Below are 16451 nucleotides of genomic sequence, written 5' to 3'. Positions count from 1 at the left end.
TTTAATGAGAATTAAATATTACCAGTTAATTACCATTACACTCCAAGTGCCTTAGGACACTTTCTAGAGATTTTGGATGCACAACATGCAATTTATAAGGTAGATGACACCTTAATTTTCAAATTATTTTTGTCCAGTAAGTCTCCTAGCTCAACTTGCTATTACAATTTACAATAATGCACTTCTATTCATCCACCATATGCATAATACTTGCTCCACATACAAGATCTATTTCCTCAATAAAGAGGTGATGAAAGATAAAATGTACTTCACACACAATAAAAGAACATTTTAAGATGAATAATTTAAATAAACTTTAAAAAACAAGAATTAACAATATAATGATCATCCTAATCAATATATCAAAAGACCTTGAAATTGTTAACTTACTCAATAAAACAATGCCCTCATAGTTAAAAACTCACTCACTTCCTCATAATGAAAGACAACTATCAAATTCTCATATCATTGAATATTCTTCTTGTTATTATCTGGATAAAGATCAACCACCTATACAATTTAAACAAAAATTGACTGTTATGGGACAAGTAAGGAAAAGGACACCCTCACCTATATATGTTTTTGTCTAATTCTCTTATCTTATAGATAGTCCATACAAAATGGATGTCACTTCCAAGTTATTTCACCATCTTTTCCTTTCATGTTCTTCCAATTTCAGATGAAACATGACGATCGAGCCGTCAATCATGCAAACGTTGTGGCCCAGGCAATCTAATCACCTCGGTTGCAGCGAGTGAAAAAAAACCAAATTAACAAACTAATTTTGTTCCGTCCACCTGTCAGAAAATCAATGGTCAAGATCATCACAACAGTATGGAAAATCTTTTTTTTTTTTTTCAAATTTCTTCGAAGAATCCCACAAAACTCCCTCACCGAACGACCACAAAAGAATCGAGCGTTTTAGCGCCCTGCAAATATTATCTATCTCCTCCATTACCAGCTTTCAGAAGCTTTGACGCTCTTTTCAATACAGAATAACCTTAAAAATAAATAAAGTGCGAGCATCATGAATTCTTAGGAATCAATCTGCTTTGTGGATGTCTAGGCCTCGAGGCTTGAGCCCGATTTACCGTCAGGTTGCAGAAGCCTGCTTTCACTGAATTATAAGTTATCTCAAGTAATGAGTGGCTTTGATTTAGAAGACCGTCAGATTTCACAGCCCTGCGGTCGCCGAATTTCACTTTATCTGAAGTAATGGGCGGTTGTGAATTGGGCACCGTTGAGCTCTGTGAAATTTGTTTTCATTGGTCCACCTAGGTTTTAGATAAGGAGCTTGGGCGAATTGGGTAGCGGAAGATTTAATTGGGGTTATCTATGGCGGCGTTTTGGAGCGCTGCTGGAGGCTCTGCAGCAGTCTCCTGCCTGAAATCTGGGGGCACTGTTAAATCTGTAGCGGAGGTGCCGAACCTACGGCCGCCGCATCGCCAACGCCAGGTTGTTGTGGCGTCCACGAGCTGCCCTCGCTTGCATTTTTGTTGTAGTTGTAATATTAAACTGAAAATAAAGGCAATAGCGGAGCACAAAGGAGGCGCTGAGCAAGTTTTAGCGCGGCCTGGAAAAGCTGCGGTTGCTGAGGCCCACGGTAGTGATAATAATGGCGGCACAACCTCGCGAACATTTCTCTCTGAAGAAGGTTGGTTCAGTTTCCGTCCATTACTATTGTCAAACATTTCGAATCTTCACTTAAAAAATTTCTGGTGCATTCTAAAGGTAACGCTCACTTATTAATTAAGATTCTATGTCAGTGTCATTTGCCCTCGACTCGAGTACGAATTTATGACATAAAGCCTCTGAAAATATGCTGATAATTTTAATACAGAAATTCTTCTTGGACATTTCTCCTTCTGGCTGTCTTTCTCATTCTGATGATAGATTGTAGAATTTGTTCCGAAATGTTAAATGCTGATGAAGAAAGAAACACATGTGTTCCCAAAAAGAAATAACGGCATACAACAAGTAAATTGATTTGAAATATATTTGGTTATAGATCTTAAATGATTAAATTACGGATATTAGGTTTCCCTTGCAATTTATTTGGTGCCCTAATGTAAATATCCGCGATTCCATTTAACTGATGGAACTTGGAGCTGCCTAAAAATAATACACAGGTTACATAAGGCAGGTGTAAACGCAATTTGAACTAAAGATTTAAAGCGTTTGTCGTAATTTTGGAGATCACTCTTCTCGGCTGCCTTTTCTTTTCTTAGACGGGCAGAACTGTTATCTTTACAATAATTTAGGGTCTACTTTATGGTCACAATAGACAACTTTTGCTTTCAGGAATCCAAAGCTGCATATGTAGTTAAAGTTGTCTTGTAATTTAGAGCCATTTCTGGACCAAAGTGTGCAGTGAGTAATATGTTGCCCTCAAACTGTGAGCTGGGCTTTAAATTTATATGAAGTAAGGTTCAGTGCATGATAAATCTATGCAAATGAAGATTATTAATGCCCACGCCAGAGTGACATAAAGAGCACTTGCTTGCTATCGTCATTTTTGCAATTTCTCCATTTATTGAGTTTATTTCAATTCGTTTCATTATTAAGCTTCTCAATTTGATTCGACGCTTGAGGTGCACACTTAGCTTCTTTTCATTTTCCACTTTTCCGTGACAAATCTGCAACTTTTAATGTATGATGTTGCTTTTAAAGAATGGCTATCAGCTCTGGGATTATGTTGTGATGATATGGAGCTATTTGATGAAACTTATTGTGTCAAATGATGTTAAAATGAAAAAGTGTACGGGAACATCTACTAGAAGTAGGGCAACTGATCAAATCACTAGAGAGCCATTCAATGAAAATTGTTCTGGTGGGATTCAGTTAACATTATTCACAACTCTGTTATATGATTGACATTTAATGCATCTAGATTAATGATTTTCTAATTTTCTCACTTTACAAGTCATGCTAATTATAATATTTTTACGGAAAAGAGGACAGTTTACTGTGAGAGCTGAATGCAGCAGACATGGTAAAATATGAATCCATATACTATGTGATAATTTGTTAACGAAGATTACTTACAAGGCTGTGATTCATTCAAACTGTGTGATAGTAACTAAAGGAATATGAAATTCTGCAAGTGCTTGCTGGTGTGTGAAAAGGAAGTGTCCAAAATGAGCAGGACCGGGTGAATTACTCTCTGAATAGAGGAGCCAAAATGATTGGAGATGGGAAAAAAGGGGAGTCATATTATATTAAAATAAGATATGATTCCCCTGTCTTACCATGCTTGAGGTTAAATATCACCTCATTTGAACAATATATAATGTTAAATATTCCCCTGCAAAGTGCTTGCATAAAGGGAGTCTCATACACCAAATTGGTGTCTCTCTTTCTGATGACTTAGTAAACTATCTTTACCTTTCACCATGTGCAAGTCAATTGAACATTGGAGCCTCCAAGGATGTTATGGTACTGTGCAACATCACTTTAGTCATCTTACAAGCTCACTTTCTCTGAAGGTCACTCATGTCCGTTCACTTCACTTATATACTCTGTTTTAGAGGCTTTTATAACATATGATGATCCAATTGATCTCAATAAGCATTACTAATGCTTCTGCCAGAATACTTCAATGACATAAAATACTTAAACAACGTTTTTTTAATAACTGGAATATAGAACACCATAGTTCTTGTTTTTGGCTTTTCCATTTGTCTTAATCTGGTAATAAAGTACCAGCAGAACAGATTTGATTGGAGCCAAATGTTTCACTTTGTTTGTGTTGGATGCACAATGCACACATTTGGCTGATTCTGTCCTTTATTCCTGTTCTTCAACTGTTTGAAGGGTCCCCGAAGATCCGTACCAACCCAGGCCAGTCTTGTATATATTTTATTTGAAAAACCTCCTGCACAATCTCTGTTTATTATGTTTTTTAATCCTTTATCATTTAGAGTTTCAGGTGGAAACATATTTTTAAGTACTTCATTGGCCATACAAACCATGAATGGGCTTTAACTACTGAATGTTAGTGCATTAGCTTGAAAGATTGAGCTTAGATCGATGATTGAAGTGTCTTAAGATTGTTTCAAAGTTTAATAATTAAATCTCTCATGAAGCATCTCTTTGAATATATAGTCCACCAATATAACTGGGGGGGAGGGGGGGGGTTGAATCAGTTATCCAACGAATATCACAATTATCAACCTTACTAAGTCTTAACCATATGAGCAATATAATCAGAAACCACAGCAAGATACTCATGCATAGTTCACTAGATATGTTAACTAGGGAAACCCTTGATCAGAGGGAAAACCTCGGTGGGGATGATACCCATAAGATGATGTATTAATATAAATATTCCTTGATAGAGGTTAGGAGTCTATGAAATACATTTAGTACATATCAGTCCCTATTAGGAGACTTTGACCCTGTTAGGAGATTCCAACCTTGTTAGGAGTTGTGCCAACCCTGTTAGGACTTGTAGAAGGCAGATGGATCCATTGTCCAAACAGCTTTAGGGGCAAGACCAATGAACCCACTGTCCAAATGATCTCCGTATTATTCCTTGTAGAATAATAGAATTGAATTGTACTGCTCCTTCCTCTTTCTCTGTCCTGTCAACCAGACTTTTGCTCCTTCTGGTCTTGATACTAGATCACAAACCTCGCATCCAATAATCCCTTGGAGCGCTTACATGCATTTACCGAATACTTTGCTCTTGTTCACACTTCCTTGAACATGTTGCACTTCACTTTCTTATTCACATTCATACAAACGAGGAAAACATCTTTCCTTTATACCCTATCTTCAAAATAGTTTCTCGAGTCGGCCTTGAGGCTTTCTTAATTAATTATAATAAGATAATTAATTATTTCGCTATTACAATAACATGGTCGGCTCACAGTCTATACAACTTCTCACACGTGCGACAGTAGGGCTTGCACACTTGTTGACGTCACCATCAGACTATCTTTTATCATTGCGCATCTCCAGATTATATTTTTGTTAGAAGATATAATGCAATCATCAAAAATTGCTTAACAGTTACTTTGTCTCTGTACTGCTCTTTGTAAATCACATATAACCTTCGTATGTCTTTGACTTATATTACGCACACTTAGCCTCGTCATTAGAAAACAGATTCTTGACTGTGTGTCACCTGAACATCAAACCTCCGTCCGTATGACCTTGATCTCTATGTGCTACTTTGCTAGTGTTCACAAAATTGCTGCTATGTTGACATCAATGGCAAACACAGTCATGAATGCAACATGACAATACTGTCACATGCTCTCCATTGCTTAAGATACTCCCCCAAAGGAATACCATCAACATTCATGCTAGCAACATCCACTAATTTCAGATGATACTTAATGCTTCCTAAAACATCTAATTTTCAGGAAAACTGGAAAGGCGTATGATAAAAAGCTTTATCATGTAAAGCTTAATGATCAAATTAACTAAAGATAGTTCAAAAACCTGCAAAACAACATGGTTGGACTAGAATACAAATGTAAAGAGCATTAACGAATTCTTCCTTACATTGATATTTTCAATGTATGCATTGTTGTATGGTACCCTTGTGGAAGTGTTGAAGAACTTGAACTGACTTGAATTGTGGACAACCTTTAAATTGATAGGCATTAATTGAGAGTAATAAGTTGTGATTCAGTTGTTGTAGGGAATGATGTGACTTAGAATGTTTTGAGAGTTTCTGATCTTCAACATTCAATTTGTGCTCAAGGACTCATGATTGGGTAAAGGAAGAGATCAATTGATTGACCCAAACCATTATGCCCATTATTGTGGTTTGCTCAAAATAGTAGCCAATCTTTCCCGCATAGAAGTGCTAGAACTCTCCAGGGTCTCAGTCTTAATCATTAAAAGTCTGTTGTTGATGGGCAATGAAAACAGCAGGATATTTGAAAGTGCTATAGTAGTGTGTTGCAAATGTAATGGCTTCAGGACCATAGGTACATGTTCAGGGTACTTCCGAGTTTTAAATTTTTTTTCTTTAGTACATTTACTGTTGTGATTAGATAATTTTTTTGAAATTGTGGCAATGCTCAAATCTAGTTACAAAATTGTAACAACCATTCAATGTTTACCTATGAATCTTTGCAACCTGAATATGGATTAGTAGGTATGTTTTGTCAATAATACTCTCATTTGATGCATCTTTATGCTAGATCACAACTTCATTGTATTCCCTTTGTCAGCTTGGTATTGGTACTTATAAAAAGCCATAGGCTTAGGATAGTTTGGCACAACCAATCACTGAAGAAAAAAATCATTAAATCAATCTTTTCTTTTTAGTTTCAGTCCATGTAGTTTATGATTTCATCACTTTACAAGCAACATCCTTTACAAGTCTTCGTGAATTGTTCATCTTGTATATGTGTACTGTCTTAAATTGGAAGCACTTCAATCTAATGATGGTTTAACACCCATTTAGTGTGATTTTGTCATTCATTTGCATTCTTCCTCTTTCTTTTCCTTTCTGCTAGGTGGAATTAGGGTAGGACCTAATAGATCCTCTTTAAAGTTTCAACTTTCATGGCATAAAGCCTGAGGAAGGAATCAACCACCTAGGTCCACCCTTTCCTTGATCCAGTCACTCAGAATCTATTTTCTGCATTGTAATGACTATATCTTGAGTTCTGTACTCGATTTCTAGGATCCACGACCTATTTCGGGACCCCAAAAGAATGCCGAGTGTTTTGGGCATTGGTTGGTAGGGACCCAATGTATCCCTATTGAATTAGGGCTGCAATGTGCCTTGTTGGGCCAATCAAGGACGCGATGCATCCCTGTTGGGCCCTATTTTCGGTCCACTTCATGGGTCTTCTGTTTGGATTGTTCTGGGGTGTTAACTTTTAAGTGGGTTGACCTGTGGGAGAAAGTTAATTCCGAGCACTTCATAAACCCATCCATTTGCCTCATTTTGCATCTCAAACCATATCCAACATCCACAAGCACTCGCGTTTTAGATCCCAAGTTCTCAAGCACTCTTTAAGCATTCAAAGCATTCAAGCAGTTTGTCCATTGAAAATCAATGATTCATGCATTTAAGCCATTGAAGGAGTTTATGCAAGATCTAGCATTTCAACATTCAAGATCTCCCTTCATACATTCAAGATCCTTTGTTGCATCTTCAACACTTATATTCTCAACATCTACATTCATCTACTGTCATTCTTAAGGCAAATGTCAAGCACATTCATTCATGAAGGTTTTGGTTTAACTTTGATTTTGTATCCTAGGGTTTTTGAAGTTGAGTCAAGGCTGTTGCATCTACATACTTGATTACATTCTAAATTCAAGAGCATATTCATAGATTTACATTGCATCATGTTAGATCTATTATTATGTAAGTAATTGGTAAAATACTTTCTTGTTATTAATAGAGATCGAGAGGTCGTTATATAGAAAAGAATGGGACAATGTTTCCTTAGGAAATGATTGTAAAGAATAGAAACATTCTATTTTAGCTTGAAGAAAGCTAAAAAAGCTACAACTAACTAAATATTAGAAACATTCTAATATTTGCAATAGTTAACAAATAGATTACTATTAACTAATACTAGACGATTATCTATTATCGTAATACCCTTCTTTAATGGTTAATCTATCCACAATACCAAGCTGTCCTTTGAATTTGACAAACTTATTAGGACCAAGAGGCTTGGTGAGAATGTCTGTAGTCTGATTTGTGGTAGGAACATACTGCAAATCTATTGTCTCGTCTTCAACTAGCTATCGTATGTAGTGACAATGAACATCCACATGCTTGGTTTTTTCATGGAAGATTGGATTTCGTGCTAACTTGATAATGCCTGCTGTTATCAACAAACAAAGTAGTCATTCCTGCGAGTGACATCTGTATATTCCCAAGCATCCGACGAAGCCAAACATCTTCACATCCTGCCTTAACAGTCCCTTTGTATTCGGCCTGTGTAGAGGAGAGACAAACTGCCTGTTGCTTCTTACTGGTCCATGTGATGCACTGGATCCCAAACTGAACACATTTCCAAAAGTGACTTTTTATTGTTAATAGAGCTTGCCCAATTTGAATCTGTGAACCCACTGAGTCTAGGATTAGAACTTGGAGAGTAAAGAAGTCCATACTTTGAAGTGCCTTTCACATAATGAAGTGTTAGGATTTAACCACGGACAGAAATAACAATTACATGCAAATATAAACAATAACAGAATAATAATAGATCACATAAAAGAGAACACAAGACACAGATTTAATGTGGTTCACCCAATCCCTGGGCTACGTCCACCAAATAACAAGTCTAATATTATTATGATCTAGTGATTACAACCTGATTACAATCTGTAATCCCTTACAACTCAATACTACCGCAAGAACCAATTTTCGCATCACCACTCTGAAACAATCCCCAACCCTAAGCCCTTTTATACAAGTATTTTTGCCGCTTTAGGGTTAAAATTAGTTACAACATGTCGGTTGTAAAATGCCGATAAAATAACCCCAAATTTTTTTTTTTGCCACCCCCAAACCCTCACTTGGGACTCGGCTCATCCCTGAACTCATCCGAGGAATTATGGAGTATGTACAGTATTTCCTTGATCAATCACCATAATCTAACATGAAGCACACGTTTTGCGCCCATCCAATGATCGGCCTTGGGAGCTATCATAAAGCATGAGATGTAGCTGACTACAAAGTTGATGTCAGGCCTAGTAGCAGAGAGATAGATGAGGTTGCCTACTAGTTGCTTGTATGTAGTATCATCAACGGAAGGACAACCGGACTTTGCGGATAATATCAGGCCTTTCTCAATGGGTGTAGATGAAGGCTTACGATCCTTCATACGGAATTTGTCTAACAGAGCCCTAACATATTTGGATTGAGAGATGAATATACTAGAAGACTGTTGCCAAACTTCAACACCTAGGAAATAATGCATGAGCCTAAGGTCAGTCATATCAAAAGATTGGCATAAATTATCTTATTGCCAGTGATAATCAAATCATCCACATAAATAACCAGAAGGATGATGACATTGTCAGTAGTCTTGATGTACAAATTTTGAGTCTAAAGAACTCCTTTTGAAGCCTTGATCACTAAGGTACTTACCAAATTTTATGTACCATGCCTAAGGGGCTTGCTTTAAGTCATAGAGAGATTTTATCAATCTAAGAACATGACGGTCTTTACCAACAACCTTGAAACTAGGAGGTTGCGTCATGTAGACCTCTTCTTGGAGATCACCATTCAAGAAAGCACTCTTGACGTCCTTCTGATTGACCTTCCAGCCAAATCGAGCTGCCATGGTTAGGACTAATCTTGCTCATCTTTGCAGTAGGAACAAAGGCTTCCTCATAGTCAATGCCCTGATGCTGAGAAGAGCCCTTCATAACTAAATGAGCTTTGTACTTAGCCAAAGTACCATTTGATTTATATTTGATTTTGTAAACCCATTTGCCACCAATGGGTTTCTTCCATGGTGGAAGATCAGAAAGGACTAAGGTGTTATTCTTCAACAGGGTTTAGCGTTCAGAGGTCATGGCCTGTTCCCACTCTGGAATTCCGTTAGCCTCATAATATGTTCGAGGTTCAAACAGATTGTGAATGTTGGCCATTAGAGAAAAGTTAATAGATTCTGTAGGTTTGCTCTTTTTCCGAGGAGTTATCCCATCAATGAGCTCATCATTACGAAGATCAACACGTGTCTTAGTCCACCACTTAGGTCGGAGAGGAGAACGACCAACATTAGTATCAGGAGATGCATGGTGATCAGGTTCTTCATCATAAGAATCTGGATCAAACTTAGGTGAAGCATCTACAAATCGAGGTGATCCTGCAAGAGAAGCTGGAGGTGTTTGTACAAGGATCACTGGTATAATTGGAGTTGCAGGAGCTACTGGAGCCCTCTCATCAGGTGGACCTAATGGAAGCCTAACTCCCAAATCATGAGCCTTTATAGGTTGGTCTTCTGGATCGGGAACAAGAGAAACATGCATGAAAGGTCCTTGCTACTCATCAAAGATTCCTAATAGCATGGAGAATGTCGCAATGACTAACTAACCAAGAGTAGATTTAGTCACATCCCTGGAACATAGTACACATCGAGGAAGATGAGATTCCTCTCTACAGACTGAATTTGAATATTGCCTTTGTCGACAACAGTGTACTCTTCTCCGCCACCAAAAATAATAGTCTGAATAAGGCTGGTAGTTAGTAAACTAGTCTTTGCGGTGAGTAAAATGATGAGAGGCACTTGAATCAATGTACCAGGCAGACGACTTCACATGATTTGCTGGTCTTTTAGCCATGAAAGCGTAAAAGACAGATTCTGTCTGCTCATTATGCTCTGTATTGTTCGCTTTGGGTTGCGAACCTGATTGCTTAGATTGTGCAGCTAAGTGTTTCCAACATTCAACCTTCATGCACCTAAACTTGTGGCAATAGTTGCATTGAATGTTCTTTTGCCGGGAGCCATTTGATGCTCGAGCAAAAGACTTTTGCTGAGATGACCACTGAAACTTGCCTTTATCCTTTTGAAAGGATTTAGCAGCAAAGGCTTGCTCTATGGAGGTGGAGCTGGAATTGCTACTAAACGTTTGTTTCCACCAATCTTGTTGAAGCAAAAGTGTGCAGAGATTAATGAACTTCAGATCAACACCAGAAGACGTGATGTTGAGAGTCTCAATAAAGTGCTCATAGGATTTTGGTAAACTCCGGAGAGTGATAATCGCAATGCTCTCTTCCTCCATCTTGCCATTGATGGTAAGCAACTCATCACAGATTTTTTGAATACTATTCAGGTGAGCTTGAAGCGAGGTTCGCTCATCCATGATAATAGAAAACAGAGTGTTCTTCAAGAAGAAAGCTTTGCTTTTTTCAGAAGTCTCATGAAGACCTTTGAAACATGTCCATATCTTGGCAGCTGTCTTGCCGGATGGAATTTGAGAGAGCTGATCATCAGCCATGGATAATTTGAGAAGCATCATCGCCTTGGTTATTCAAATCCCAAGTATCCTAATCAGTACGAGGAGTAGTCGAACACTTCGTAAGACCTGGAACAATTTGATCGATATTTCGATATCCAAAAATTGCTATGATCCATTGCTTCCTAGTGCCATAATTCCGACCATTGAATTTGGAGTTGTGCTCGAGCAGAATGTTTGTTAGAGATACCATGGCAAGTTTTTAAATAAAAAACATGAAAATCAGAGAAGGCACGTTCTTCAAGGCAAAAAATGGAAGACCCATAAAATTTGGAGTGACCTAGAAGAGAGCTCGAAAAGCCCAAAAAGAATATGTTGAGCTCTCGAAAAACCCACCAAGTATCTAGAATCAAAAAAAAATTCCGAGCTCAAAAAACTAGGGTTTCAAGCAAAAACACAAGTTTGCGACTATGGAGGTCAGATTTGTAGAGAAAATGCAAAAAACATAGTTGTTTGGGTGTGGGTCTGATATTGAAGGTTGTTGAAGAACCTTTAGACGATGCTAGATGAGTCAAAGATGCCTTAGAATAGGCGACAATTTGTTTGTTTGATGTGGGAAATCCAAAAACACTGGCAAACAAAAATGACCAAAAAAATTCGTATTGCAGAGATTAGAGGTTGTTGCAGGGACTGGAGGTCGTGTTTGTGCTGCAAAACCAACACCACGACAAAAATCTTGACATGAGCTGGAGATGAGAGCAAACACGAGTATCTCAAATGCTATTTTCAGAGAAGAATGCGATTTCCAGACACGAAAAGACCAAAGCAGAAATCACGGGCTGCCAGAGACCAAGTCTCATAAACCCTAGCGGAAAATAGGTATTAGGAAGCAGGTAAAAATTCATGAAAGACCTTAGAAAGAACTTCGAAATTTTTGGAGTAGATAATTTCGAAAGAAATTATAAAATACTTGAAAAAAATTGAAGTATTGGTTCTGATAGCATATTACGAAAGTACTTGGTAAAATACTTGCTTGTTATTAACAGTGATCAAAAAGTCATTATATACAAAAGAATGGAATGATGTTTCCTTAGCAAACGATCGTAAATACTTGAAACATTCTATTCTAGCTAAAAGAAAGCTAAAAAAGCTACATTTAACTAAAGCTAACTAAATATTAGAAACATTCTAATATTTACAATAGTTTACAAATAGATTACCATTAACTAATAACAGACAATTTTCTATTATTGTAATATCTATCACTACTACTTGCTAGCATTCTACTTTCTATCTCAATTCAACGATAATTCCTAAACTAGGGTTTGATTGACGCAACCCTCCCTCCCTCAAACAACAAACAAAATCCTTTTATTTTGCAGGCTTCAGATCTTGGATTGGTGAAGAGGTTGTAGATTCAAATTCTCTTATCATCATTTAGCAGAATTGTAAAATCAGAATCAGGGTCAGGTACAGTTGATCATGGCGCAGAGGTAATCGTCGTGAGGGAACCGGCCTTGCCAGATTGCTGAACGATTTTGGGTTTTCTGCCTTTCAGTTTTTGGCCTAGATTGCCGGATTTAATCCTTTTGGAGGTTGTTTGACAACCCATTCTTGGGTTTTTTATTTCAAAAGGTATATCATTTTCTCCTTTTCCATTTCAATACACTATCATCTTATCATATCTTTATATTTCAGCTTTATTTGCATATCTACTTGCTTAAACTCTCTTAAGGTGGAGGTGAGAGGAAAATAAATCCAAGTTATTCACTCCTTTTGTTAATTAATGTTGTAGCTTCAGTCAAATTGAATTGATCTAGAGTTAATCCCTTATAGTTATTGGTTAAACACTTTTCTATTTGATTAATCATCAATTATATATATATTGTTGTTGTTGTTAATAATGTCTAATGGAAACTAACTTACAATAACCAATATTGATTAATATAGAAACATGTCTCTTCTACCCCTTAATATATGCTTTTGGATCTGCACTTGGAAAATACATAAAAACATATACAATGATCCTGAAAATCAATGTGGTATCAGAGCCAAGTTGATTTTAGGAGATGAAAGAAATCACTGCATAAGTTTACTAAGGTGATAGAGTATATACAAAACTACTCAGGGATTAGTATAAAGATAGAATATTAAGTCTGCCACCTATGTGAATAGGTCCTTGTGCTTGACCAAGTTATTGCTGTTAGTGTATGCAATTCTAAGTATAAGTGCACACACAAATATGTAAGCTACCGTGTATACTGAGTAGATCATACCGTTGGCTTAAGCATATTGACAGACAACATTGCCTCGACTCCTTATAGCATACCTGTGCTTACAAATAGGGTGGATATCAGCTGCAAGTTTTGTTTCACGCCTCTATTATGCTGCACAAGTTGACCTCATTCACAAGACTTACATTGACAAATCAAGCAAGATGTTCAAATATATTGTCGGTGTGGTATTTGTTGTTCAAATGGAAATGGTACAGGCCAAGATAAAGAAATTGAAACTCTGCAGGTGGATCTCATCTGAAGAAATTTGGCAACTAATTATAGTTGTGCCTTTCGTTTTACTTTAAGGAAGATAGAACTAAAGCCTTCAACAAGCACAACTTCGCTCTTTCAACTGTGTTGCAGATGTCAGAGGCGATGTTTATCAACAAGTTCATTGATGGGCATACTGAATCTGAAACGTTACAGACAATTTATGAAAATGCCATCTCTAATGCTTCTAAGTGCATAAGGAAGAGCTCTCATTAATTTTGGACAGAGGCGCTAAGAGTTAGGACTCAAAAGCCACAACAAACTTGTTAACCGATATTTGGCAAGAGGTGGTCAGGCAGTCCCCATCAGATATAGGCTGTGAGCATTAAGCATTCCTGGAGGTACCATATTGATCAACAAGAGCAATGTTGATATTTTCTGCCAAGCATTCCGAGTCTAATTGCTTTTGAAGCAAGTCAGTTTGGATATCTGATGTAGTCGAGGATAGGATACCTTTAGCAGGAAGCCAATTGAGGTGGCTTCTCACATAGATATAGCTCAATTCCAGACAAGAACACATTACAGGAATATAGACTGTGCATTCATGTGTTGTGAAAGCGTTAAGGCAAGAATGATGATTTTGAAGATCACGCGACGTGAAAGTTCTGGTAAACTTAATTAAGACTGCAATAGTCTCACTTGCAGAATACTGATTTTGTTGTCCTCTCTTATTGGTTCAGGTGATCACAGTCCTAATACACTAGTCAGACTTAAGGATTTTATTTTGATTAAAAAGCTCTTGTTATTTCTGATATCTGATGCAGATATAGAACGATTTTATGTTTGCTATTGTTCGATTCTATTGCAATGAGATCACATATATAGTCCTTTGAAAGGGCAGTCATGACTATTGATAAGAAATAGACACGACATTTCAAACTGATTTGTGATTAGTCTCAAACCTAACCAATAGTTTGATAAACAAACTAATCCATATATATCAAATGCAGATTGACGATAATGCATATTAATGATGCATGTTCGAGACCAAGAGATGATAGAGGATTTTGAACATGGAAGTGTTTGTAGTCAGATCGTAGCTGAAAGAATCGATGCATGTACAGTTATTAGATTTATCATTCTTTCGTCTTGACCGACGCTACTAATTTTAACACTCCCTCTTAGCTAGGGAAGGCAACCATGTATGACAGAATTTAGATATCACCTAACACGTGATATCGAGGAGTATACAATGTATCAAGTCGACATGATACTTGTATACCTAGTTATGGTATGTGCATTGACATCACATCGCATGATGTCTACCATAACATGTCATGGCATGTCCACCGACTATATGTCACATAATGTCCAATATGATTATCTCATTAAGAACAAATTGATATGCAATGGATATTAAGTCAGTATGATATCAATCAATTAGTCTAAGAAATTTAACTATCAAGTCAGCATGATAGTAGACATTGTAAAGTCGTCATCTTACAATGTTAAATACAAGTGTACATTATCAAAAAAATATCACCTTTCAGTAATATACATAGGTGAGGCCCATAAAGTCATAAAGTTACACATATGACAAAAGAGTTTACACATTAAACATCTTTAAAAAATTTATTAGTACAAAAGAGCAATTTTGAAATTTAGTCTCAATTACTTTACATTTCAACCATTACCAAGTTTCTTTCTGAGGTGCTCCACCTTAACTTTAGAGAGAGGCTTGGTAAGGATATCTGCTGTTTGATCATTTGTACAAATAGATTCTAGCTGAATTGCTTTCCTTTCAACCATATCTCTCAGGTAGTAATAAGAGATTTCTATATGCTTGGATTGATCATGGAAAACATGATTAACTGAGAGCTTGATGCAACTTTGATTGTCACAATGAATAGTAGTAGGCTTCAAGGACATTCCAAATAGTACCACAATCAATTTTTGAAGCCATACTACTTCTCTAGCTCCAATGGCGGCTTGCAATGTATTGGACTTCAGTAGAACTTTGTGCTACACAAGACTGTTTCCTGCTTATCCAAGAGATCATGGCTGATCCCAAACTAAAACAACATCCATACGTGCTCTTACAATCAGTCACACTTCCGAACCAATCTGAATCTAAGTATCTATGTAATTCTAGATCAACATTCTTATATTTAAGTCCATATCCAATAGTACCCTGTAGGTACCTCAAATTATGTTTAGCAACAACAAGGTGTATTTCATGTGGCTCACACAAAAATTGACTAAAGGCATTCACCGCATAGCAAGTGTCAAGTCGTGTGTCTGTTGGTTCCCAAAACCGTAGATTGAAATCCTACGAGCCTTGCCTGCTCGATGCTCGGATATCAACCGGTTAAGGCCAACTTGATGGAATTGAACAATACGGTCCAAGTTCCTTGCATTTCCGGCTTTGCAAAACCGAGGCGGGGGTACTTGATCCTGGACAACAACCTTATATCCAAGATGCTTAAAACAGATTGGTTAAAACACGAATACAAAGAAAGTTTTCTTAATGGCAAGAAATATAGAAAACTTCAAATTTGTGAATTACAAGTTAAGAATTATAAAAGAATATATGAGAGTTTTTTAAATAAAACTGATTATTATATATGATTGCAACAAATGAATATATTATTTCCTCAATGGAAAGAAATGAAACAGTTGCCAACATATGGATTATGAATCAAGAATAAAAGACCAGTGCTTAATTAAATGGGCAATCAGAGTCAATATTATAAGTTGAAATGTACAACTTTATAAAGTTCAATACACTTAAACTATAAACAATTTTAATAATTTAGATGCGACAGATCAATTATATGAATGCAATTTTAAACTAGTCTAGGATGCACTTTAACACCTATGATATGGAGACAAACTAGACATAAATATAGAAATAATTAAATATTTTACAATATTTATGTTTATCAAATTTAAAATGCAATAATGACCCAGCCCACTTATTCGAATATTAAAATATTTATAGAAATTAATAAAAAACATTTATAAAGGACACAACTTAATAATAAATTAAAACTCCAAAATTTAAAATAAATA

General features: G+C 36.6%; 1 protein-coding gene across 2 annotated transcripts in view; it reads left to right on the top strand.

The window, feature by feature from the left end:
• The first annotated feature begins 887 nt into the window (after positions 1-887).
• ATS1 (phospholipid/glycerol acyltransferase family protein) overlaps positions 888-16451 on the top strand; it is a 134654-nt gene continuing 119090 nt past the window's right edge. For both annotated transcript variants that reach the window (XM_089815125.1, XM_089815123.1), the window contains exon 1: positions 888-1654. In XM_089815125.1, coding sequence (XP_089671251.1) covers positions 1336-1654 — 319 coding nt within the window. In that variant the 5' untranslated portion in view covers positions 888-1335. The remainder of the gene's footprint in view (positions 1655-16451) is intronic.

This window comes from Cupressus sempervirens, chromosome 2, assembly GCF_028749045.1.
Source record: "Cupressus sempervirens isolate cs-2001-9-10 chromosome 2, ASM2874904v1, whole genome shotgun sequence".
In the NCBI taxonomy this organism is placed as follows: Eukaryota; Viridiplantae; Streptophyta; class Pinopsida; order Cupressales; family Cupressaceae; genus Cupressus; species Cupressus sempervirens.
Note: the sequence above shows the minus strand (reverse complement) of the source record. Positions and strands in the feature narration are given on the sequence as shown.